At 37.9% G+C, this 27,705-nt stretch overlaps 1 protein-coding gene across 5 annotated transcripts; it reads left to right on the top strand.

The window, feature by feature from the left end:
* The first annotated feature begins 1,855 nt into the window (after positions 1–1,855).
* SYPL1 (synaptophysin like 1) lies at positions 1,856–26,426 on the top strand. Of its 5 annotated transcripts, none has more exons than XM_053608757.1 (6): positions 1,856–2,009; positions 2,867–2,938; positions 14,619–14,740; positions 16,876–17,083; positions 22,908–23,093; positions 25,027–26,426. In XM_053608757.1, the coding sequence occupies exons 2-6, from the start codon at positions 2,870–2,872 to the stop codon at positions 25,159–25,161; spliced, it is 720 nt and encodes a 239-aa protein (XP_053464732.1). In that variant the 5' UTR covers positions 1,856–2,009; positions 2,867–2,869; the 3' UTR covers positions 25,162–26,426. The 5 variants fall into 5 exon arrangements, with proteins under 5 accessions (XP_053464732.1, XP_053464733.1, XP_053464735.1 ...); XM_053608758.1 differs by having other exon boundaries at positions 2,001–2,019; XM_053608760.1 differs by lacking the exon at positions 1,856–2,009 and adding an exon at positions 2,296–2,313.
* The last annotated feature ends 1,279 nt before the right edge of the window (positions 26,427–27,705 follow it).

The following is a 27,705-nucleotide window of genomic DNA, read 5'->3' as shown; positions in this document are numbered from 1 at the left end:
TGGCAGGAGGTCACAGACACAAGTTGGGACACCAAAACTACGCAACCAAAGTGGGGGTAGTCCTGATATACAGGCAGCAGCCATAAAGCAAAAGGCTCCTGGGGTCAAGGCAATTTGCCATATACTGAATACACCTCATGTACTTTGTTCAGTTTTCAACAGAATGGAAAATGATTCTGTCAGCTGGGCACAGTGGCTCAGCCTGTAATCCTAGCACTCTGGGAGGCCAAGGCAGAAGGATCCCTTGAGCTCAAGAATTTGAGTCCAGCCTATTTCTAAAAATGAAAAAAAGTATCCAGGTATCATGGTGGCTACCTGTAGTCCCAGCTACTCTAGAACCTGAGTCAAAAGGATTGCTTGAGCCCAAGAGTTTGAGGTTGCTGTGAGCTATGCTGACACCACGGCACTCTAGTCTGGGCAAAAGAGTGAGACTCTGTCTCAAAAAAAAAAAGATTTTGATTTATTTGTTTCCCTCTGCTCCTAAGCAATCCTTCAAAAAAGACCTTACTAGATTAAATGTGGTTTCCTGTATTGGAAACTGGGGCAATATAAGGACATTAATGGAAAAATGAGAAATTTGAAAAATTATGTAGTCAATAGCAATATATCAATATTAATTTATTTGTTATGACAAATGGAGATGGTTATAGACATAACCATCTAGATAGTGTTAACATTAGGAGAAAGGGGGTGAAGTGTATACAGAACTCTGTACTTTGCAACTTTGCTATAAATCAGAAGTATTAAAAAATTAAGTTTATTTAAAAAGATCTCAATTTAATTATTCTGAGATTAACTTCCTGGGCCTATTGAATCAATCTATTGTTTAAAAACATTTTAGAGGCTCAGTGCCTGTAGCTCAGAGGCTAGGGCGCCAGCCACATACACCAGGGTTGGTGGGTTTCAACCCCGCCCAGGCCTTCCAAACAACAACTACTACAACAATAACAAAATACCAGGGCATTGTGGCGGGCGCCTGTAGTCCCAGCTACTTTTGAGGCTGAGGCAAAAGAACCAAGCCCAAGAGTTTGAGGTTGCTGTGAGCTGTGATGCCACAGCACTCTACCCAGGGTGACATAGTGAGATTCTGTCGCAAATAAATAAATATGTTTAGAGTTATTTTATAATTTTTCCAAAATGATTGTTGAATTCATTAGTGAAAACATATTTGTATTTATAAGCAAAACTCAGGTTTTGAAGTTATTGGTATTAAATTAAACACTGTCTTTTCAGAAAAAAAGATAATGGAAACTGTTTTCCAAGATAATTAACAAAAAAAAGATATTGGCTGGAAATGAGTTACAAAGTCTTATCTTGCCAATAAAACCACTGAACGTTTATACTCAAAATATATTTACATTTTGAAAAACAAAGGAATATTATAGTTATGATATGATTTGTCTAAATACAGCTTCTATTCTGGCCTTCTGAGCATCCCTAAATCTCAAGTATTATGTCACCTAAGTTCAGTATTATAAACAGCAAAGAAAAAATGACACAATCACAAATTATGTTAAGTAACTTAGGTGTAATACCACCAGGGTTCAATAATACTGCAGATAGAACAATTTTCCATATTAGTATTTTCCGTAACAGCCCTAGTAGAGTAAACCTGTAACATGTTGTGCCAGAGATTCTGGCTCAAATTCGAGGGCCAATCAAGACTAGGGTCAATCAGCTGATTCATATTTGTGCTTGGACGCTCGAATCGAGTACTTGCTCGATTCATACAGGCAAGTACGTGGACGCTGGACTCTAGTTAACGTCCTTCCTTCGTTATTTACTAAGTGTTACGCTCTGTTAACTATCTTATATATACACACAGGAAACCATTCTAGCTCTCCAATAACTTTCCAGGCATGGAGGAAGCCAGCAAGATCACTAGCTTGGGGCTCGGATAACTAGCTGCCTGGAGGACAGCTCACCTAAGTTGTCACCTAAGTCCTGAAGGAGGTGTTAGCCTTCTGAAGAAAGACACCAAAGGTGCGCCAGGCAGAGGATTTCACAAGGTAGGACAGTGTAGGTCACCAAAGACCTGTCCGGTCACGCCTGTTTCTATTAACTATAACTCTTCTTGTTCATCTATCACCCGTGGCTCTGATGACAACTTTGAGAAGAAACCTGATTTCCGTAGGAATGTTTGGTGAATCACGCTTCCGAGATACCCTGCAGCATAGTTGCCCAAAGTAGGCTGTTCCACAACTTTCCACTATGTTAATATAAAACCCCTAACACAAGCCTTGAAACGGGACTCTGTGTTAGTACATTATAAATTCACCTAAAAGTTGAAAACTGCGAAAGAGAGACGGCAAGGTGAGGGGATCAGTACAGAGTCCCCGAAAGCCCAGTGCCCAACGCTGGGGGAGCCAGGGGCTGGGGACGCGGTGCGGAATGCGGGGAGCGGGGAGCCGGGTGTTGAGAGCAAGTTCTTTGCGCGGGTGGTGCGCCCGGCTGCGCAGGCGCCGACCCGGAGGCGCGGCGCGGGCCTAAGGGGCGCGCGCGTGCGCGGGAGGCGTCACGGTGCCGGGGGCCGAACTTCAGGGAAGGGGGCGCGGCGCACGCAGCATGGCGTCCAACATGTATTTGGTTCGCCAGAGGATCAGCCGGCTCGGCCAGGTGGAGCCCAGGGAGGAGCCTCCTTGTCCCCGCCCCGGCCTGCCCCTCGCCTCCGCGGCCGCCCTCTCCGTCTCCGCCCCGGCTCCTCCGCCCGCGGCTCAACCGCCGCCCCGCCCGGCACTCCTCAGGACCCGCCCCTGAGCTCGCCAGCCCGCTTCACCTGCCCTTCCTCGCCGCCCGGCTGCGTGGGACTCGTCGGTCCCCTCCTCCTCGCCCCGCTGTCCTGACTCTTCTTTCCTTCCTCCCTCAGAGGATGTCCGGCTTCCAGATCAACATCAACCCGCTCAAGGAGCCGCTTGGCTTCATCAAGGTCCTCGAGTGGGTGAGTGCAGCCCGCGCGGGCTCCGAGGCCGGCGCCGCCGCGGGACGGGCGTGGGCGGCAGGGGGAGGCCGCGGCTGGGCCGCGCGGGGCGGGGACGCCGCTCTGGCGTCGAATCACGAGTCCCTCGGCCGCCTGGCCCCGGGCGGAGCCGCCCCCACACAGCGGAGCTCACCTCCGGTGCCCGGCGGAGCGGACTTTCAGGTTTCCCCTGGGCGCCGCTGCCTCCCGCAGAGGAAGGGAAGACTTCCTGCTGCGGTCTAACCGAAACCCGGCGCCCGAGTCGCGCCCCGACGGGTTCAGCGCTGGCGTCCCTGCCCTGTGCCGACTCCAGGCCCGGCTCCCTCGGAAGCTGATTTTGTCTTGTAGAGGTGTTTTGAAGAGCGTTGGCTTCTCAATTTGCTGTAAGATTGGCTCCCAGTTTAACACGGTTAAAAATAAACTGTGAGCCAGAGAAGCGGAGTAAAGGACTTTTAACAAAACGCATCGAGTCAGTAGGGTTCAGTTAACACGCTGTGGATGGACAGCGAGTTTGTTTTAGGTATTTCCGTGCAACATCCTGCTCGGAAAGTCAGCTTTTAGTTCTTTTCCTGGGAGTATTCAATCATTAACATCAAAGGAGACTTATTAATTCGACCTTGGCAGTAAGTCACTTGGAGGAGTTAGCGAATAAACCAGGCACTGCAGACTTCCCTCAAACTTAGTGGCCCAGTACATACTTCAGTGCTGATTTTCAGGTTCGTATTAACAGGCAGCCGGCATCTGTCCTCTGTGCAGGAAAGTTGTGTTTATATAGGCTGCAACATATATGCCCATTACTCTTTCACCTTTTATTTCAGTGATAAGGTGGTGGAAGAGAAATGAAAATTTCCAGTTTCCTGTTTTACCTACCAAGGATGTTTTTAAAGCAACACAGAAACTCAGATTCTCTGATGGGTATTTAATCCGATTTCCTGCCCACACCTTCCTGGAAAGTTTTGCTTAGTGTTTTCTGAAAACTGAAATAGTGCTGATTTCACACAGATATACTCAAGAGTTTTTTAATTGTAGGTCCAGATTTAAATATAAAGAAAGTTATTATTTGACATATACAAATTAAAAATTGCAGGAGGAAAAAAACACATTGTTAATCAAATAGAAAGGTTAAAAATGAGACTTCTACCTAGCAGATTTAGTCTCGTTGAAGATTACAACTAAATTTATAATTCATAATTCAGATTTTCATTTAGAAGGTTATATTATCTGTCAACTTCTAATATTTTAAAGCTCCAGTGATAAGCTCACTAGTGCTCTAAGGTATTTTGAAAAACATTCTGTTTTAAACTTAAGGAAATAACTACTCTCAGTTTCAACAGCTTATTATTCCGCAGAAGAGAGCCTTTTAGGAAAAGACTACACGTTGCTGATGGTGCAGTGAATATTTGTTCAACAAATACTTGAGTATTATATACCAGCACTGTGCTAAACACTAGCATGCAGGCATGAAAATACGTACGAAAATGCCATATAATAAATACCGTAATAAAGGTATATGCAAAGTATGGTAGATGAAAGGAGGGAGGGAGCAGTTGCTTGGAGGAGCTAGGGAGGACTTCAGAGATGAAAGAACATATAAAAGATGAGTACTTGTTCATTTGGGGAGTGGCTTTCCAAACTAAGGGCCTCTTACGTTGAGTGGTGTGAAAAACTGAGAAGCAGTATATCCCTGTATAAGAACTTATAGTAATTGGGGTTGGCTGGAACATATGTATACTAGGAGGAAGGGTATGGTTTGAGATGATTCTGAAAGGTTTCAAGGAGCTTGCCCCCTCAGGTTAATCTTTGGGAATCTGGACCCTTTCCTTAGGAAAATGCCTATGTGCAGAGTACAAAATATTGAGGTGTTTATTGGATTACTTCCACTCAAGCCCAGAATCCCTGCTATAGGGTGTAGGGAGTTACGTGAGCGTTTTAAAGAAGTGAATAATACAATTAGATTTGCCTTTTAGAAATTATCATTTTGTCAGCAATGTAGAGGGTGATTGAAAAGGTCAAACTTGGAGGAAGAGAGATCTGTTGCTTGAGAAATTATGAGAGCCTAAAATTAGGTGCATTAGGGTTAGAGTGGTTTAGAAATAGAATGTATTTGGAAGATGAGGAAGAGGGCTCTCAGGTGACTGCTGTATTTCTGACTTGGGTTGGTAATGGCATCATTATCCAAGATGTGTCTTTAAGAAAAGGAACAGATTTTTTGTGGAAGGTTTTGGATGTATTGCGTTTGTGTTCTCTTTTAGCTTGTATCTAAGTGATGGTAACCTATAGATAGTTGTGTATATGGATCTGGAGTTTAAAGTACCAGTTTAGGCTGGAGATTCAACAGATAAGTGCCAACAAAGGAGAGAAGGAATGGTTAGGAAGATAGAGGAAAAAAATAACATCTTGGACATCATTATTAGAATTTCAAGAAAAGAATACTCAAAAATGTTAGTTGCAATAGAGAGCTTAAGTAAAATAAGTACTAAAATGTGTCCCTTGGTTTTGGTAATCAGAGACTATTAGCTTTAGCAAGTACAGTTTCAGTAAAATCAGAAGCCAGGCTGTGGTAAGCTGAGTGGATGTGTGGTTAAGAAAGTGAAAGCAGTGAGCATGAACCCCCTATTTGACTGTGAAGATGGAAGAGATTTGGTGGTAATAACAGAAAAGAAAGATACAGACAGACACTAGTTTAGCTTACAACTTAAATGCTTTATGGAGACATTTCATCATACAGAATATTAAGGAGACTCAAAGGTCAGGGCTTAATAAAAATAATTTTTACTGCTTCATCAAAGATATTCGTAAGCCAGATTGGCTTTTTTTTTTTTTTTAAACTACAAGTGTGTGGCAATGAAATACAGTTTCTGACCAAAGCCCAGCAGTTTTCCCCACTAATGCATTTGCTCAATCAGAGCAAATGTCAACAGGCAAGTAATTTCTTAGTATTGTTATAAAAATATTTTTTACCTTTGTGGACTCATGGAAGAATCTTGGAACCTTCTAGGATTCCACAGGCCACACGTTGAGAATTGTCATTCTAATAAAAGGTTTGGGGACCAGAAACAGAACAGAAAACATGGGTGGGTGAAGAACTTTTCTCCGATCTGAGAATTAAATCTGGAAAAGCTCAACCTACTATCTGATTTATAACTTACATAAAGCTGAGTCCTTAAAAGTATAGAAAGAAATAAATGAAGCCACACCTAACTATGACCTGCACTACACCTCTACCTCCAAGTTTCAGGCCTGAATTTGTGATAACTTGAGTATTCTTTATGTTGGTCGTTTGCACGGGATGTCCCACCGTAAGCTGTGATGTTTGGACTAGGGGATCCAGAACTCCAAACAGAAATGACTATAAAACCACCAGACAGGGATAGAAAGAGGAAAAAACAATAGAGTTGAGCCTACATCAATATCCTAAAACACAAGAAAACTAATTTTTATAATACTTAAAAGATCAAATTATATCAGTGGCAACAAATACTATCAATTTTCCAGTAAGTGACAGGCTCACTTCAAGACAGCCAGCCAGATTAACAATTAGAACATTGATTCACTCCAAAAGACAGGAAAGTAGTAGGAGAATCTAAAAGTGATTTTTAAATAAATACAGGGTGTCCATAAAGTTATGTGCAATAGTTATCTATTTTAAATTGCACATGAATTTTATGGACACCCTTTGTAGTTCTTCAAAGATTTTGAGTTCTGTAGTTAACAATTGTTTAAGAATAAAGATCACACGAAGATGTTTTCAACATGCGATGAATTAGTGAAGAACTTCTAGCTGTTTATTTCAGCTCAAACTTTAGAGTTTACATCACATAATCCAGATTCTTAAGGGTTGTTGAACTGTACTAGCAGCAGGCTATTTCGAATGTTCTATGACTGTGCTTTAGAAGCAGTGGGAGATAAAGTAAAGCTGAAGCACTTTATAGCTGACTGCATCATCCATCGTACAGTGGGAATAAACTGAAATATCAGCATCAAAAGTAAAAACTTTTTTTTTTTTTTTGAGACAGAGTCTCACTATGTTGCCCTCAGTAGAGTGCTGTGACATCACAGCTCACAGCAACCTCAAACTCTAGGGCTTAAGCAATTCTCTTGCCTCAGCCTCCCGAGTAGCTGGGACTACAGGTGCCCACCACAATGCCCGGCTATTTTTTTGTTGCAGTTGTTTAGCTGGCCCGGGCTGGGTTTGAACACGCCAACCCTCAGTGTATGTGGCTGTGCTACGGGTACCCAGCCAGTAAAAACGTTTTAAAAATAAATAACTCTAATAAATGTCTCAGACTTTGACTCATAAAAATCAATACCTTGGCTCTAGGCATCTAATCGTATGATTATAAAGGCAAACATGCTATTAACAGTTCATCTTAAGTACTGAATAATCATTTGATTTAGTAAAACTAGTGTACATTGGGTTTTGCACATAAAGACTTAAACATATTTTTATATCTATTTTTGAAGATTTCAGTTTTATTTTCATAAACCTTGGGCAGAAAGAAATTTAAGTAGATGAATTCAGATTTGATGAAATTAAATAGCAGTGAGGATTCTGCAACTATGTGTAAATGACACCCAAAAATTAGATGAATACCAATATTCCCCAGTAGAATCCTCAGAGTGAGCACTGTCTAGATACAGGAGTTAGAAAAGTGACTCGGACTTCAGGATAGCTAACTCATTGAAAATCCCAGTGGTCTCCAAATTCTTCTTTATCATATACTCCTATCAATGTAAAGTTTTAGGCACAGAGCCCCATTATTCATCTATAACTTAGCTGCATATTTTGCTGTTAGTATCTTAAAGTATATTATACACTCAGTATAAATTTCATTCATGTTTTTAAATTCTTAGATACTATTCAGATAATTCCTAAACTTTTTGCCACCTTCTAGTGATTTGATTAAGTAGACTATGTTTTTACTTTGTAATATGGCTAATGAATGTAGCTCATATAGGACAGTAATGTTTCCATTTTCTCCTTTGTATGTGAGTGAGTGTATTGTCAATCTGAAGTTTCATTGAAGACCTTTTTGAGCCACTGATTTTTTTTTTTTTTTTTTTTTTGAGGCAGAGTCTCAAGCTGTCATCCTGGGTAGAGTGCTGTGGTGTCACAGTTCACAGCAACCTCCAACTCTTGGGCTCAAGCGATCATCTTGCCTCAGTTTTTCTATTTTTTTAGCTGTCCTGGGGTGGGTTCAAACCCGCCACCCTTAGTGTATGTGGCCGGTGCCCTGCCAACTGAGCTATGGGCACCACCCCACTGATCCATTTTTCAAAAAGGTTAGTTGGTTAACACTAATTTATTCATAAACTCACTTAGCCAGTTACATTAAAATTATAATGCATGAACACTAGAAGTGAAAAATAGATGAGGTTATCATTGTTTATCTGTCCGTGAATGAGACTGCCTTTATCTTTAGGATACCCAGCATGCTGTGCTGACCTGTGACCTTCTGACATCTAGGCCCAGCATGGGTTTCAGTGGTGTATTGATTGCAACAAAGCTTTAATTCTTTATTTAAGTCTAAAAGTAGATAGAAATAGAAGTTTATGTACTTTCTTCTTGTACACCAGTTAATTGCATATTCTTGCCTACTTTTTAAACCAGAAAACCAGGCTGTAATATTAACCCTGAGGTTACAGATCTCTGAGTAAGAGAGGGATCTGCCATGGTAGTCATCTCTTGTGGGTCTGGGGGACAGAGGTGTAAGTGGGACTGTTTCTCAGATCACTTCAGTCTGCCATGATGAATGTGGAACATTTTCGACTTGAAAAGAAGCTTGCTGTCACCCTGCATCTGCTTTCTTACTCCGTTACTCTGCAGATAGAATTCCATGTCAGAATGGGAAGGTGAATTTCAGAAGTGGCCAGGAAATATAAATCAGCACACCAGTTACTCCCTCATCTTAGATTAGGATTACAAACTAAAGTGCTGATAAGAACCAACCTTGTAAAGTAAATGAGTGGAGCAAGCTTTTTGGAAGAAAAACAGTAGCATAAGTTACTGGTAACTGGCAACTAACATACTGAGGGCAATAGATAGAAGGGGGACAATCTGGAAAGCAAGTGCCCTGTCTTAAGTGGCATCTGTCACTCAATTCTGTGTGTTGCTTTATAAGAATGTATGCCTAATATTGCCATTCTTCACTTTTCCCACACACACTCAGGAAAAGCAGGAAATCCAAATCTGTATGTATATTACCCCCATACTAAAAATTCAACAACAAATTCACATTTTTCATAATCCTAGAAAGACCACACAAATGGTGGTCTAGTATTCACCTGTGGGCTGCCAGTATATAACTTCTAATCTAGATCAAATGGCAGTAGAATGTAGGGAAAAGTGAGCTAGTTGGATGGTAAATTTCCCTCTGATTATTTGTACTTTCATATAAAATGTTTACATTGTTCCTTTTTTCTATAAGACAATGACCAGAATTGATAACATGACATTATTTATTCTTAAAGATAAAATGATGGCTAGGTAAGATTCAAAATATGATTTTATTTGTAAGTTACTGGAAATTAATTTTTTCTTTAATTAAGCAATTACTTCTATGTGCTAGGCCTTTTCTTGGTAGGCCTGAAACTCCTGAGTGTGACCAGGTGCAATGACATGACAGTCTGGCAGGGAGCAATAGAGGTGATAGTCTCAAATATGTCAATTAAACATTAAGAGAAAAAAATCCTTTTTTTAGAAGGTGATTGTCTTAAAAGTAACAAACTATAATACAGTGTGCCACTTATTTGCTAATTTTTATATTAATTAGGAATCTGGTTTTTTTTTTCACTTATTTTTTATAAAGCACGATTCACAAGAAAAATGCATATAGTGGAATTATATATAATAGAGTTAATGTCTGTTAGCTCAGGAGAAGCATGAGTTGTACCACAATTGGGTTGGGCCTGAAAAGATGAGCTAATTGGAAAATGGGGGCATTCTCAGCAGAAGAAATATATACATCTAAGACATAGTATATGCTGCATTTCAGGAGCAATAAGCATTAAGATGTAACAGGAAGATACAGTACCTGGCAGGGAATATAGTGCATGTAAATCTAGAAAGATAAAGTTGAGGATAGATCAGCCATGCCTTTTATGTCCAATTAAGAAGTGTGTGGGGTTTTCCCTTTTTTCTTTCCTTTTTCTTCATTTCCTTCTTTCTTTCTTTTTTTTTTCTTTCTTAATTTTAGGTCTGGAAAACCATTGAAGAAGTCCCTTTAAACAGGAGGACATGATCATATTTTTATTTCAGATCAATGTGAGATCACTCTGAAGTAACTATCCAATAAAACATACAGTGGGACCAAAAGTATAAGCCACATAGTAATTTTAAGTATTCTGTTAAGCACAGTAAGAAGAAATAGGTGAAATGAATTTTAATAATATATATTGCTTAATTCCGTCTAGATTGTTTTAACAAGTAATCAACATAAAAATTATAAAGGAGATATTTTACATTTTTCATACGAAGTCTTCAAAATCCAGTATGTATTTTACACTTAGAGTACGTCTCAAGTTAGACTAGCCACACGTAAAATGTTCAAGAGCCACAAGTATCTGTCATCTAATTTACTAGACACTGCAGCTTTAGAGCCCACATAGAAAATAAGCAGCCATTGATATGAGATTGGAAATGAGAGGAAGAGTCTTCTGGGTTAATCCCAGTGAAAAATGGCAAGGACCTGAACAAAAATAGTGTCAGAAGTGATGTAGAGCTTGTTAAAAAATGGTTTCATACTCCAGTCTTGTATAACGTTTTTTTTATGGGTAGCTATAGTTTCTGTATATATGTAGTTTTTGCTATGTAACTTCTCATTGTAAGGCTATACTATAGTATTTTATCTATTTTCCTGTTGCTTTTCTCCTCCCCATTTTTTATATAGCCAATGTCACTATGAACACTCTTGCACACAGTAAATGTCTCTTAGTACACATTAGCAAGAATTTCTCTTAGATCTATATACTAGTAGATCTTTTATGAAATTGTGTTTATTACAAATATTTTCACCTAGTTTGTAGCTTGTTTTATATTCAAAAGCTGGCTTTTGATTTTAAAAGTTATTTTTCTGTAGTTGAATTTAACAATCTCTTACAGTTTTTTATTTTAAAAATTTTAAGCAATTCTTCTATGTAGTCATAGATTGCTTTATTACCTTTAAATTTTTTAAAGACTTAGAGTTTATATTTAAGTCTGCAGTTCATTTGGATCATTTATTGAACAGTCCATCCTTGTATTATCTGGCTGCATAACAAATCTCTGGAAGCTTAGCAGCTTAAAACAACGGACACTGATTACTGGCACTAGAGTGGTTACTGGCAGTCCACGGTTCCACACCATGTGAGTCTTCAAAAGTTGCTTGAATAACCCTACAACATGGCAACTGGCTTCCCCTTGAGAATGAGGAAGTTAAGAGAGTAAAAAAGGAAGACAGAAGTTGCAGTCTTTTTATAACTTATTTTTAGAAAAGACATCCCATTTTTTCTACTTTAGTACAGTCTCTTCTCTAGAAGCAAGTCACTTGCCTAGTCCACACTCAAGGGAAAAGAAATGAAGCACCACCTCTCTGCACATTGTATTAGAGTCTGTGGGTATATCTTATAAAACCACCATCCTACTTTCCTTAGTTATCTCAAATCAGCTCTATTGAGTATAATTTCTCTATACAGGCATATACTGGTCTGTTCCTTGCCTCTTTATTCTGCATCATTGGTTCAGTTCATGTATCTCACTTCTAACCCTTAATGTGGGTATAGGCCCAAAATTCATTTTCCTTTCATAGTGACTCTGTACAATACTGCATATTTATTCTGGTATCCATTCTTATATCTTTACCTCTTTTTTTTACATAAAATTTTAACACAAGTGATGAAAAATGATTACATGACAGATTTTGCAAAAAAAGTTTTTTTACATATTTTGAAATCCTGTAAAAACCAGGCATCCCCTATTGTCTCTTTTTTTGTTGTTTTGTTTTGTTTTTTTAATTTCCTTGCTTATTTTTTATTTCTTTGCTTTTTGTTGTTGTTGAGACAGAGTCCCATCCTATGCCACGGAGAGCAGAGTGCAGTGGCATCGTAGCCAAGTAACTTCAGACTCAAGCTGTGGGCATCCCGCTGCCTCAGCCCTCTGGAAGCCACTGGGATTACAGACGCTGGCCATGCCACCCAGCTGGGTTTTTCCATTTTTTTCATGAGTCAGTGTCTCACTCTCGCTCAGGGGTGTCTGAAACTCCTGAGCTCAAGCAATTCTCCCTCCTCAGCCTCTCACAGTGCTGGGATTACAGGCGTGAGCCACCACGCCTGGCTACCTATTAACTCTTAACAGAAGACCCCAGAATGCATGCTGGACATGGACATACCCTCAGACTCTTTATATCTGTAACCAGATTGTTTTTATATATCTCTTCTTCATGGGATGAAAAATAGCCTTTGATAATTATTATAGTACTGATTATGGCCTACAAGATTCCAGACCCTGGAGTAAACCATGGGAGGTCTTCTGTCAAGTATTCGCCAGTATAGGTTTTGATATCAGATCTGTATTGAATTTTGTCTACAATTTGCTGAGTTTGTGTGACATTGAACAAAACCAAGTCCCTGACCTCTCTTCAAGTTTCCATTGTAGGGAAAGAAAGCAAATATAATTAAGGCAGTGGTAATAACAACGGAGGAGGAGGAGAGCAGCTTAAGTAGGGGGAACAGGTAATGTGGGGACGTGGACACTTGTATAGTATGTGAGGAAAAGACCTCTAAGAAGGGGCAGGAAGCTGTGGAAGTGAGGGAGTGAACTATGTATTCTAGGCAGAGTGAAAAGCCAGTGCAAAGGCTCTGAGGAAGAGTTTATTCCATGTTTTTGTTTTTTTTTTTGTAGAGACAGAGTCTCACTTTATGGCCCTCTGTAGAGTGCCGTGGCCTCACACAGCTCACAGCAACCTCCAACTCCTGGGCTTAAGCGATTCTCTTGCCTCAGCCTCCCGAGTGGCTGGGACTACAGGCACCCGCCACAACGCCCGGCTATTTTTTGGTTGCAGTTTGGCCGGGGCTGGGTTTGAACCCGCCACCCTTGGTATATGGGGCTGGCGCCTTACCAACTGAGCCACAGGCGCCACCCTATTCCATGTCTTTAAAGGAATCCCAAGGAGACCAATTTGTGTATAGAGATAAGGTAAAGAAAAAGTCAGAAATATGCTGTGAGATCAGAAATATTAGGGGAGAAAAGGATCTTGCAGTACTTTATGAACTTTGGTTTTTACTCAGCGAAAACTTAGAAGCCATTGGAAGGTTGTGAGCAGAGGATAAAATTTTCTGCTTTATATTTTTAAAAGATTTTCCTAGCAGTTGTGTTGATAATATACTGGAGTTGGGGCAAGGACAGAGCAGGGAGATCATTTAGATAGCTGTTAGTACATCATCTAGGCATGAGGCGATGTTAGTTTAGATCAGGAGTTGGTATAAGTGGTCACATTCCAAATATGTATGTTACAGCATATCTGGGTTTTCTGCTTTGAGTTCTTGGTCATTACACCTTATCTGGGTTTTTTGCCTATTGTGTTTTGTAGAAAATTTACAAGTACAAATAGAAAAAGAAATTAATCTTTTATCTTCCATTGAGAAGTGACCACTATGAATAATTTTATGCATAACCTTTCCACTTTTTGTTTTGTATGGGTAAGTAGATGTAGATACTTATACAGTGTATTATTTAAACACTTTATATATAATGAACATTTTCTATATTTTTAGATAATGTCAACATTTTAATAGCTGTTCCATTGTATGGATGAATTATATAATAGTTTGATTCCTTCTAAACACATAGATGCTACCAGTTTTTTTCTCTTATAGATAGCTTTTGAGAGAGCACCATTAATTTTTTTAAGCCTATCCATGATGAAGAACATAAATTTTCAACTACTTTTGGAGTCCTAGAAATACCTATAAGTGAGGCTTCATGCTCATGAAGTGGCACCATCTCTCTCTGCTTATGACCTCTTTGCTTTACATCTTACTGGTAACTTGGTTTCAACATAGAAATACTTCCAATTTCCCACTTTCGATTTTGATACTAATAAATGAGCCTCTTTATATTTCATACTAATATTTAGTAGATAAACTGAAGTGTAAGTAAATAAATTGTTATATGGGCTCATACACTAATTTATATATTATACTCAGGAGAAAATAAAATCACATTTGTTGAGATTTGCAAATACATTTTAAATGTTTTTCATCATCTGTGTTTAATTTGTGATTAAGAACTTTTAGAATGGGCTTGGCGCCGGTAGCACAGTGGTTACAGCGCCAGCCACATATACGCTGATGGTGGTGGGTTTAAACCTGACCCGGGCCAGCTAAACAAATAATGACAACTGCAACAAAAAATAGCCGGGTGCTGTGGCGGGCACCTGTAGTCCCAGCCACTTTGGAGGCTGAGGCAAGAGAATTGCTTAAGCCCAAGAGTTGGAGGTTGCTGTGAGCTGTTACTCCGGCACTCTACCGAGGGCGACATACTGAGACTCTGTCTCAGAAAAAAAAAGAAGGAATTTCTAGAGGTTAGTACACCCATTTTAATAATCAGTATACTTATGGTTTTAATAACCCTTGTTTTGGGGGTACACTAATGCTGCTTCTTTCTTTTTTGGTCTCACTTACGTAGATTGCTTCCATCTTTACTTTTGCTACCTGTGGAGGTTTTAAGGGCAAAACAGAAATTCTAGTGCATTGTCCTCCTGCAGCTGACAATAAAACTGTTACAGCTACTTTTGGTTATCCATTCAGGTAAGTTATTTATTTGTTTTTATGGCTTAACATTTTTTACTTTCATATTAATTGACTCATTAAGATTTCCGGTAATTTATTGATTATTTTAGGGGGCAGGGATAGAAAATTTTAGATTGCATGCTCATTTGTGAGTGGTCATTACTACTTAAACTCTGGCATACAGACCAGTAGGTGACTACAAACATTCCCTGATCTGTGACAAATTAATACAGAAAGTAAAAGTAAGCATTTAGAAACTTACGGTAATGACATTGCCTTGACATTTTTATACTGTGATCCCACTTGTTTGGAAATTAGCAAACAAAACAAAATAGAGACTGCTCTATCACTTTAGTGTGAGAAGCCCTAAAATAGAAGAAACACAATTTATGAGAATCAGTTATTCTCATATTGCCATTACTAGACATTAATGTTCTTTATATAGTTTTAAGACATGTATTTATATAAAGAGAAAAATTCATATGTTTCATGTTTCATTCACTAGCATAAAACCATACTTTCTTATTTTTTCTTTAATTATTTTTTTTTTTTTTGAGACAGTCTCACTGTGTCGCCCTCAGTAGAGTACTATGACATCATAGCTCACAGCAACCTCAAACTCTTGGGCTTAAGCTATTCTTTTGCTTCACCCTCCCAAGTAACTGGGACTACAGGTGCCCACCACAATGCCTGACTATTTTTTTGTGGTAGTTGTCATTGTCGTTTAGCAGGCCCAGGCGTGGTTCAAACCTGCCAACCTCAGTGTATATGGCCAGCGCCCTAACCAGTGAACCACAGGCACCAAGCCATACTTTATTATTGTTAACCTACAATGAATACTATGTCTGTGAAATCTTCTGTTTCACTTCAGTATTCATTGAAGAGTTCAGTGAACATGTTCTGTGTTTAAGCCAAGTGTGAATCTTCTTCTGCTTACTATCTTTACTTAACTTGACTTCTATAAGACTCAATTTTTTGGTTCAATTTTTTGGAAATACTACTTTGTAAGGAAGTTTCAATGATGAAATAAAATCTATATATTAAAGATAAATCATATAACAAGGGCTTAATAGTCTTCAAAGCCTCTCTGTCTGTCTTCTGTCCCTTATTCTGTGCAGTTCCTGTACAAGGGCCTGTTGCCAGCATCCTTAGTAATAAATATTTTTGCTACTGATGGATGGGCAAAATTAAAGGCTATGTTAATTTTCAGTTAGTAACTAATCTGGGGTTAAAATGTAAATCATCATCATAATTGGTTCCCTTGTGGCTAGTCAGACAGACTTTGCTTCCAAGAATGGAATATTGTCTCCAATTGTAAACTATTAGGTGTAATCCCTCCTAAGATAGTTTCTGGGTGTGAAAATATTTAACTCAGGGGCCAGGCTCACACCTGTAATCCTAGCACTCTGGGAGGCTGAGGCTGGTGGATTTCTTGAACTCACTGGTTGGAGACTAGCCTGAGCAACAGCGAGGCCCCATCTCAAAAAATAGCCAGGTGTGTGTTAGGCACCTGTAGTCCCAGCTACTTGGGAGGCTGAGGCAAGAGAATCACTTGAGCCTGAGAGTTTGAGGTTGCTATGAGCTATGACACCATGGCACTCTACCAAGAGTGACTAAGTGAGACTCTGTCTCAAGAAAAAAGAAAAAATATTTCACTCAGCTTATATTTAATCATAAAGCAATTACGAGGTATAATTTATATATATATTTATATGGAAGTTTCGGTTTACTTAAATATTTGAATTTAATTTTTTTTTTTTTAAGGAAAATGTTTTCTGAGCTTGGTGTCTGTAGCTCAAGTGGCTAGGGCGCCAGCCATGTACATCAGAGCTGGCGGGTTCAAGCCCAGCTTGGGCCTGCCAAACAACCATGACAACTACAACCAAAAAAAAAAAATTGCTGGGCCTTGTGGCGGGCACCTGTGGTCCCAGCTACTTGGGAGGCTGAGGCAAGAGAATCGCTTGAGCCCAGGATTTTGAGGTTGCTGTGAGCTCTGATGCCACAGCGCTCTACCGAGGGCAACATAGTAAAACTCTGTCCCCAAAAAAGTTTTTTTTAATATATTTGGGGAGTGATTTTTGAAACACTGTCTTAATATTCTGCTTAAGTATTTGTCTTCGTTAGGAGAGTAATTAATATGTTTATTTTAATAGGTTGAATCAAGCATCATTTGAGACACCTCAACATGTAAATGTGTGTAATGTCGATTGGAAAATGAATTACCTCATAGGAGATTACTCCTCTTCTGCACAATTCTATGTTACGTTTGCAGTCTTTGTGTTCCTGTACTGTATTGCAGCCCTTCTGCTTTATGTTGGTTACACAAACCTATATCGGGAGAGTCGTAAACTTCCCATGATTGTAAGTCATCATTTTTTCCATACAAAAATAATTTGCGTAAGTTCAAAATAGAATTTCTTACACTGGAAATCAAAATTCTTGACCTAACAGCCATTTCAGCTTAATTTAGCTTATGTTTGCCATGAGATTGAGCTTCCTCCTATTGTTAAGTTTAACCCAGTTCTTTAGCCTATTTGCACTCTGGGGAAAATTTGTTTTTACTCTGTTTTATCTTGGAAAAACTCAAAATATGTGATAAAGCATGTTAGGTTGCAAACAGCAGAAAAATTAAGTAGAAATTAATGCCATTAATTTGAAGAATTGCTGATTATACCAGTAGTCTCATAACTGTTTTCTACTTAGCTTTTTTCTCTTTCCTCAAAGACCCCTTTTATGCCTCTACAATATCTTATTGAGCTTAATGGTCTGTATCACGCATTAGCAAACTATAGCCCGTGGGTCAATTCCAATCCACTATCTTTTTACTTAAAGTTTTTTTGGAACCTAGCGATACCCAATCATTTACACATTGTCTGTAACTGCTTTCATGCTATAGTGGCTGAGTTGAATAGTTATGACACAGACAAAAAATATTTACTATCTGGCCCTTTTCAGAAAAGTTTGCTGATTCCTGATCTATTTTCCTAAATTCTTTAATCTGAAATCTGAGCCAGATAATTCTTTTATTCATCATTAGTGGCATCCATGAGCTAATATATATATATATTTTTTTCTTTTTTTTGAAATAGAGTCTCACTGTATCTCCCTCGATAGAGTACTGTGGCATCACAGCTCACAGCAACCTCAAATTCTTAGGCTTAAGTGATTCTCTTGCCTCAGCCTCCTAAGTAGCTAGGCGTTCACCACAACTCCTGGCTATTTTTTGTTGCAGTTGTCATTGTTGTTTGAGCAGGCCTGGGCTGGGTTTGAACCCGCCAGCATCTGAGTAGGTAGCCAGTGCCCTAACTACTGAGCTACAGGAGCCAAGCTCCATGAGCTAATTTTGACTCTTTGAGATGCCAACAAAGGATTTGGATTTGAAGGGCTAATATTTTTCTTGGCTTTAGAGTCTGCTGAGCTAGAAATAACATATTCTCTGAGATTGAGTTAGTAGAATCTGCCTTGGATTATTGGTGGCAAATCCAGAGATAAGCCATGGTTTTAAGCTGGACCTCCACTATAAAATAACCATAAAGTCAGTATTAGTGTTAATGATTTAAAGAGAGAACAGAGATGTTTTTGTGATATTGGTCATTTTTATATATATGAGAAAACACTGAGGAAAGGGTATTTAAATGTGAAGGATTATTAAATAAGATGATTATTAGAGCGGAGAATTCAGTAGATGCTGCATGCCAGACAAGAAAAGAATTTCTCTAGGCCAAAATTAGGATATAAAAGTATAAGTTTATTTTATATTTTAGAAGAAGGGAAGAGAGGGAAAAGAGTAGGTGAAGACAGAGAGCAGCAAAGATAGCGTGGCACCCCAAAGAAAGAAAAGGAAGAATGTTGGCCTTTGAGGTCATGTGGCCCCCTGAATGTAAGGGGGACAAAAAGGAAATTGCAGTCAAAATCACAAGATATTGTGAAAACTGGTCCATCTGCTTTTCAAAACCCCAGCAAGTTTGAAGACATATTCCATTGTTCAAGTAGTTCATTGCTCAGTAACTACTTGAGACTTAAAGGAACAAATTCTGAAAGACAGATAAACAGAAGGATTTACGTTTCCTTTTGGTCTGGTGGGTCTCTGTGGTTTATAAAAATAGAAATCAGCAGGGATGGAGTGAGATGGGCTGCTAGCAAGAGAAAGAAAGCAGGCAAAGGGATAGATTTTAGCTCATATTGAAAAACTGTGAGTTAAGAATTTTTTGTTATTTCACTATAAAGACAGACCATCCTTACAATAACTAGCTTTATTTACTTATTTATTTTTGATTTTTGCTGCCTGGATTGTAAGAATACAAATGGTAAGTAAAGAATAAAAACTCTTTTATCATTCAGATTTATTCTTTTTCTTATGTGTTAGAAGACATAAGAAAGCTAGATGTTTTCATAAAATACTTCTTGATTATTAAGGGCCTTTCAAAAAGATAGACACCACCTATTTTAATTTGCAGTGCTTATTCAGTAGGAATTACATGTTAGAAATCTGTATCTTCTGCAGACTTTCAAGCCTTGTTTAAAAAGGGACTAGGAGGCCAGGTGAGGTGGCTCACGCCTATAATCCCAGTACTCTGGTAGGCCGAAGTGGGAGGATCACCTGAGCTCAGCAGTTGAAGACCAGCCTGAGCAAGAATGAGACCCCCCTCTCTACTAAAAATAGAAAACCTAGCCAGGGCTCAGCGCTTATAGCTCAAGTGGCTAGGACGCCAGCCACTTATGCCTGAGCTGGCGGGTTCGAATCCAGCCTGGGCCCGCCAACAACAATGACAACTACAACCAAAAAATAGCTGGGTGTTGTGGTGGGTGCCTGTAGTCCCAGCTACTTGAGAGGCTGTTGCTTAAGCCCAAGAGTTTGAAGTTGCTGTGAGCTATGATGCCATGGCACTCTACCCAGGGCAATAGCTTGAGACTCTGTCTCAAAATAAAAGAAAGAAAACCTAGCTGGGCACAGGAATGCTTGAGCCCAAGAGTTTGAGGTTGCTGTGAGCTCTGATGATGCCACAGTTCTCTACCCAGGGCAACAGAATGAGACTTTGTCTCAGGAAAATAATTAATTAATTAATTAAAAATATATAAAGGGACTAGGATGATCATACAGATAATTATATTTTCTTAAAATTATTATTAGAAGATATTTCTTGCCATTTTGTGATTATCCCAAAAGTTATTTTAATTAAATCTTTCAATGAATGAGCTCTTTATTTCTCATATCTTATCTAGTAAGATCTAGTAAAAATACTATACTTCTTAAAGCAGCATTCAGTTGTTTTTTTTTTTTTTTTTTTTTGAGACAGAGTCTTCCTCTGTAACCAGGGCTACAGGGCTAAAGTCCAATGGCATTGTCATAGCTTACTGCAAACTCCAACTCCCTGGGCTCAGATGATCAAGTTATCCTCCTGCCTCAGCCTCCTGAGGAGCTGGGACTACAGGTGCACGCTACCATACCTGGCTAATTTTTTCTATTTTTTAGTAGAGGTGGGGTCTGGTTCTTGCTCAGGCTGGTGTCAAACTCCTGAACTCAAGCAGTCCTGCCTCTGCCTCCCAGAGTACTACATTTCTATTGTTGTAGAGGAGGTTCCTGTCTGATAAAACTGTAAAACTACTCTAGTTGCATCATTCAGAAAATCACAAGTAATTTTCTACCTCGGTATGATCAATTAGTGGTCATATAAAGAAATAATCCAGGGCAGTGCCTGTGGCTCAAAGGAGTAGGACGCCAGCCCCATATCCCAGAGGTGGTGGGTTCAAACCCAGTCCCAGCCAAAAACTGCAAAAAAAAAAAAAAAGAAAGAAAGAAAAAATCCAGAATTGGTTCCTCAAGTAAATTTTTGCTATTGTAACATTTAATGGCTGCTGCTTTTCCGTAAAGTCCAGATTCCAAATTAACTTTTGAGTTCTACTTTTAACCTTATAAATAATAAAAAAAGTTGTTGAGATACCCCATATTTTTAAATATAAACAAATATGATATTGATTTTTTTTGGTACTGTTTGTTAATGAGAAAAGGCTTTTTTTAGCAGTATTCTTAATTCTGTGCTGAGGTATTTCTAAAAGTATTCAATTATGAAATTTTCTATCAAATATAGTTCTTTTTTGAAGTAAATATGTGTGTAGCATTTTTTTCGTGTTAAGTAGCAGGAGCATAAGAGTTCTAGATCAATGTGAAGAAATGAGAATTCCAAAAAGTGAAACTAAACAAAAATAGGGTATCTCAAATCCTAAAAAGTCTGTTATGGATCATATCCTGACTTACTTGGAGAGCAGAGATGCTCTACTATGCCATTCACTTGGGGTGCAGTAGGACTGGTCTGCAAACATCAGGATTTCCCTTTCCTTCACCCTAGGGTTACTTTGTGCATCATTTTCAGAGAAGTTCCTGCTTTTGAAATATAATGTTATACCTTAACCAGGGGTCCTCAAACTTTTTAAACGGGACCAGTTCACTGTCCCTCAGACCGTTGGAGGGCCAGACTATAGTTTAAAAAAAAACTATGAACAAATTCCTATGCACACTGCACATATCTTATTTTGAAGTAAAAAAACAATAGGAACAAATACAATCACACTGCCTCATGGTGGCCCGCAGGCTGTAGTTTGAGGACCTCTGGCCATCAGCAAAGTGGATTTAAAGAGCATATATAATCAGGAAAAAAAAAAAAAGAAATCTAAGAATTTGGTGGGAAGAAAATACTTGAAAATTCAGAGAATTTGACATATGAACTTTAGCCTAGAGAGAATTTGTTTGACATGATAACCTCACCCATGTATTATTTATCAGTTCTCCAAAAGGCACTGTATTTCTAAAAAGTGTTTAGAAAATGTCTACCTATACCAGAATATGTAGCAGAGTACAGCAGTAAAAGGGGGAGTGTTTCCACATTGCAGAAAATTTAAGCTGTAATATTTCTAGCCTTTTCTCTTTGGTCTACATTTTTTAAAAGGACAAGCAGTGGAGAGACCAAATGAAAAATGCAAATACCTCCTTGTTTGTATTATTAGTAATTGTTATTGGTAATCACTAGGCATTTATTCAGTGCTGTTTGAGCAAGTGGACAGGCTATGTAACACAGCTTTTTGCTGCAGATGTGTGAGAGCTTTTATCCTTAGTATACCTATATGCTTAAGAATATGTGGTATCAAAGGATACATATTTTACATTATTTCTACTCAGGTCATTAACTTGAAGGAAGACCAAACAAGATTTATACTTTATATTATACACATGCGCACTTAAAGTGTTATTTAAATCTTTGTAACCAATACTACTTAACAAAATTTTAGTTCCCCCACAGAAGGTTGGGTAAGGAGAGGTGGATATTTTCCTTCAGCTTGTTAGTTGAATAAGAAGCTGTTAAAACTATCCATTCTATTCTTAGAAATGTAAAAAACAGCAAAGGATTTGGTAGAAAGTTACTACTGATGAGATGTTTGGGGAGATTTTTGTTTTCTTTTTCTTAATATAATGAGCATTCTTAAAATTCATGCTCATGAATTTAAAAAGAGACAAGTTATCTTGTATGTTTTTCACCATTTGATTATCTATCTCATGGAGAATTAGATTTAACTAAAGTTTCGCCAGAACAGTATAAGGAAGCAGGAGAAGGATAAAGGAGATGAGAGTATATGCCAGGGATTTTAATGAAGGGTCTTAGAATATAAATTAATTAAAGGAATTGAGGACATGAGTGAAGCTAAGAGATAGTATGGAAATAGTAGGATCAGATCATACGTTTGATGGTAGAATCAGATCATAGGTCTTGATGGGGTCAAAGGATTTTTGAGATTAGGATGCCAAAGAGAGAGCGAGCTAGAGAGACGTTATATGGGACAATAGGATGATAGATCAAAATAGATTATGGAGGGATAGATTTATTGGTGATGACGGGATCTAAAGTAAGGTCATGGGAATAAGCGACAGAGGTAAGATTATGGTGGGGTTGTTTAAAACATTGGTTTCTAGGGTAAAAATCCTAGACTTCTGCATCTTCCTTGTAGTTGTATCTCAGGCATTGTGCTAGTAACTGTAAACAACGTTTGCTATGACCTTTTTTATAAAGTGTATTATAAAGGCCATTTCTCAGTACCATGGGATTAAATGTAATCTGTTTCATCATAATGGAGTGGGAATTTACTATTTTTTAATTATCTGTTCATTATTAACTCACATATATTTTTGCTTTAGGATTTTGTTGTTACTCTTGTTGTCACATTTTTGTGGTTGGTGAGCACTTCAGCCTGGGCTAAAGCTCTTACAGATATTAAAGTAGCTACTGGTCCCAGTATTGTTCAGCAACTTGAACCTTGTGAGAAGAAGATGACTTGTTATTTTGGTGCTGTGACCAGTATGGGATCCCTGAATGTATCTGTGGTATGTATGCATTATTTATAAAATTATTTATTTTACATATTAGAAAAACTGTCATGGTAATTTAAGAAAGCAGTAGTTTTCAATAAATTTCTGGATGAGTATTTTGGTTTTTATTCTTACTAGTCTATTGGAATTCTAATAACAGGTTTACCTTTATAACAAGGGAAAAAAGTTTGTTAAGAAAATTATTACCTGTAAATAAAATTGTGACTTAGTCTGTTTATTAAAATTAATGCAGTACAGCACTTTTATTTGAAAGACAATAATAATAGTTGCTAACATTTATTGAAATTATGCATCAGACATTGTGTTTAAGGGCTTTATATTTATAATCTCGTTTAAATTATCTAACCATCCTAAGAGGAATGTAGAAGATGATATAATTATCTTCATTTTACAGCTAGAGAAAAAAATACAGCTTGTATGTTAATTCACCCAAGGTGGCAATGGTAAATGGCAAGCCATGGTTTGAACCCAGTCTGAATTTAGAGCCTGCTCTATAAATCTGACTTGCTTTGGGTATATGAAGGGAATACTTCTCTTGTTTAATCTATAAAATCTAGTGTATATAAAGTGTTAAATATTTTGCCTGCTATTTTACCAAAACACAGATGTTTATTATTAAATGCATTATTAATATGCTGAGAATATTATATGTAGAGAGGTCTCATGTCTTTTCAAGAAAATGTTTTTCCAGTAGATGAAGTGAGCACTACCTTTTATAATTTGCCTAATTTTTTTTTTGTAACTTTGTAATTTAAAAGTCCATTTTTTGCATTTATTTTGACAGTGCTTTTTGCTTTGAGCTGGACAGTGTCAGAAATGTTGCTTTTATATACAAATACACAAACAGATAAAGCTTTGGCCTTCGGTAACATGCAGTACTCTCAAGCTTCTTGGCCCATTCTTACTGTATATGTTGCTATTACAAAGGACTGTATTAAAATAAAAGTAGCCTCAGTTTATTTATCTCTGAGACTGTCTTCCATCTAGTCAGATTTATATCTGGGGAGATTAATTTCTCTTAGGTTGACTAATGTGTGTGGGGTGGGAAGTAAGGTTCCGTGGCTCTCCTTTTCTGGCTACAACCATAGGATTGGAGTGAAAGCCCTCAAAGAAGGCAACACGGATTCCTATTGTTCCTTTTCACCTTGAAGCACCAAAGTCCAAATACAAAGTAATAAAAGGAGGGTTTCAGGGTGGCGCCTGTGGTTCAGTGAGTAGGGCGCCGGCCCCATATACCAAGGGTAGTGGGTTCAAACCCAGCCCCTGCCAAACTGCAACCAAACAATAGCTGGGCATTGTGGTGGGCGCCTGTAATCCCAGCTACTCGGGAGGCTGAGGCAAGAGAACTGCCTAAGCCCAGGATTTGGAAGTAGTTGTGAGCTGTATGACAACATGGCACTCTACTGAGGGCGATAAAGTGAGACTCTGTCTCTACAAAAAAAAAAAAGAAGACGGTTTCAGTTTTCTCAAATTTAATTCTATCGTATTGATACTAACAAAATATGCAAAAATAAAATTTGTTTTAGTTATGATTTTATGTTATTTAGAGATTTAGATGTCTTAGGAATAAGTCAGTATTGTGGAAAATAGTGAAAAGTAGTATTGTGTAAAATATAAAGTAGTATTGAACCTTAATCAGGGGTGTCCAATCTTTTTTCTGCCACACGTTGGAAGAATAAGAGTTGTCTTGGGCCACACATTAAATACTAAAACACTAATGAAAGCTCTAAGCAAAAGAAAAAGTCCCTGTATACTTTTCGTGGTATCAGACATCACAGACAAGCAAAGCAATCCTCTGCATGCAGCCTATGGGCCACAGGTTGGACACCCCTGTTTAAATGAAATGGCGTACTGCCTAACAGTGTTAAGCAGGGCATGAATTTTTAAGTAGGTATTAGATTTTCATATTTATTTTTTTCTTTCATAGATCTTTGGCTTTGTGAATATGATACTTTGGGGAGGAAATGCTTGGTTTGTGTACAAGGAGACCAGCTTACACAGTCCATCAAATACTTCTGCCCCCCATAACCAAGGAGGTATTCCACCTCCTGCTGGAATGTAATTACAGGGAAAAATAACACTGTATGAAATATGTCAATACTATGACATGTTACCAACATCTTGAGAAGCATTATTTGTTTCTAATAAAAGTAATGGCTTTTTTAATAAATTGGTGGGTTTAAAATTTTGCTGCTTTTTCACATAAAGCCTGTGCCTTTCCTAGAAATTTAAGATGTAAATGTATTCTCACATGTAAATTTGAAAGTTCTGGGACCTATTATGAGATGTTATACATTTTCAAATGAACAGTAATTTTTTTACTAAGCTGTTTGCCTTCCAAAGTGTTTACATCTTAAACTTTAACGTGTATCTTCACTCAGAAAACAGTTATAATGTCGTAATAGGAAGAAAAAAATCTTTATTTGGAATATACACTACTGTAAGTTTGTACACATCATTTATCTAAGACCTGTCTATGAGAAAGCCTTGATTACTTAAATTGTATTTAGAAAAGACACATTAAGTTCAAAATTTATACCTAATATTCACGTTACGAAAAATTTTTAATTGCAAAGACTTGGTATATGTTTTATTTGTTTTTCTAAATGACCTACTGTACTTAATAGGTGTACTAAAATTGTGTTGGGAGCAGGGATTTGGAAATTAGATGTGTAGTTAATTTAGTAATTTTGTTCTATTATGCTGGTAGTTTCATAGACTTGCTATATAAGCAGAAAGAGCATGGTTCAGCTAGATATTTTTATATGTATGGGCATTACTTTTAGTGATATTTGTTGGGTATCCTTTTTTGCTCATGTTATCTAAGCACAGGCTGAGACCTAGTCTTCTTGTGAGTAAAGTAAAATAATTCACCTTTTCATGTAGACCCTATTCAGTGGGTTAAAAAATTAAGATTGCCTTTTACTTTTAAAAACTTACCTGCCTTTTAGAGTCAATGAAGTTGCTATTTTGAGTTTACCATTGTGAAAATAAATGCAATTCGGATTTCATGTTTCTTAATGTTCATTCTTATTTCACAAATGAGTGATTAAGGAATTATGCATCATAAAAGAACCTTAATTGAGCTATATTATGGGGTTTATTGTCTTACACACACATTTAAATATATTCTAAATGCAGGGCTTATTCATATTTTACTTCCTAATCTTTTTGTTGTACAGAAATCCAGATTTCTTATTCTTACAACATGACTGTTTATATGTGAAGCACATACTGCTTATTTTTGTTGCTTTTATTCATGACAAGAATTATCAATATAAGAATGTATCTTTTTTGCAACCAACTTAATAAAGAAATCAAAAGAAAGAGCGCACTGATCATTATATTACAAAGAAACCTTCCTCTTAAAGGCATGAGCAATGCAAAATAGAACTGATTTTCAAAGCAGGAAATAGAATCACAGTAGTTTTTTTGTTTTTGTTTTTTTTAATGTTTGGCAAGCAATAAAACAAATGCTTTGGAAACTCTGCTTGTATCCTTTTTCTTTCACTCCGATTTAGGAAATACTTATTTGTAACTATCGTTAAATTTTTCTGATCTTTTTTTTTTAAACATTTTACTTCAGCCTTATAGCAACTCTTCTGAGGCTGTACACTATCCATATGCAGCCTTAATTTTATTGTATTCATTGAATTCATTTGACTATATATTTAGTAAAAAGAACACCCACTAACCCACCGTACAGCCCAGTTTTATTTCTACTCCTCATTTGTCCTATCTCCTCTTCCCCCATCAAAGTAAAACACTGTCCTACACTTTATATGTCATTCCCTTTTGTTTTATCACGTTTTTCTTTCTTTTTTTTTTTTTTTTTTGTTAGGGATTCATTGAGGGTACAATAAGCCAGGTTACACTGATTGCATTTGTTAGGTAAAGTCCCTCTTGCGATCATGTCTTGCAAGGTGTGGTACACACCAAGGCCCCACCCCCTCCCTCCTTCCCTCTCTCTGCTTTTCCTCCCACCCAACCCCCCAACCCCGTGACCATAATTGTCGTTAATTGTCCTTATATCAAAATTGATACATAGGATTCATGCTTCTCCATTCTTGTGATGCTTTACTAAAAATAATGTTTTCCGCTTCCAGGTTAATACAAAGGATGTAAAGTCTCCATTTTTTTTTAATAGCTGAATAGTATTCCATGGTATACATATACCACAGCTTGTTAATCCATTCCTGGGTTGGTGGACATTTAGGCTGTTTCCACATTTTGGTGATTGTAAATTGAGCTGCAATAAACAGTCTAGTACAAGTGTCCTAATGATAAAAGGATTTTTTTCCTTCTGGGTAGATGCCCAGTAATGGGATTGCAGGATCAAGTGGGAGGTCTAGCTTGAGTGCTTTGAGGTTTCTCCATACTTCCTTCCAGAAAGGTTGTACTAGTTTGCAGTCCCACCAGCAATGTAAAAGTGTTCCCTTCTCTCCACATCCACGCCAGCATCTGCAGTCTTGAGATTTTGTGATGTGCGCCATTCTCGCTGGGTTTAGATGGTACCTCCGGGTGGTTTTGATTTGCATTTCTCTAATAGATAGGGATGATGAACATTTTTTCTTATGTTTGTTAGCCATTGGTCTGTCTTTAGAGA

The sequence above is a fragment of the Nycticebus coucang genome, chromosome 11, assembly GCF_027406575.1.
Source record: "Nycticebus coucang isolate mNycCou1 chromosome 11, mNycCou1.pri, whole genome shotgun sequence".
Classification (NCBI taxonomy): domain Eukaryota; kingdom Metazoa; phylum Chordata; class Mammalia; order Primates; family Lorisidae; genus Nycticebus; species Nycticebus coucang.
Note: the sequence above shows the minus strand (reverse complement) of the source record. Positions and strands in the feature narration are given on the sequence as shown.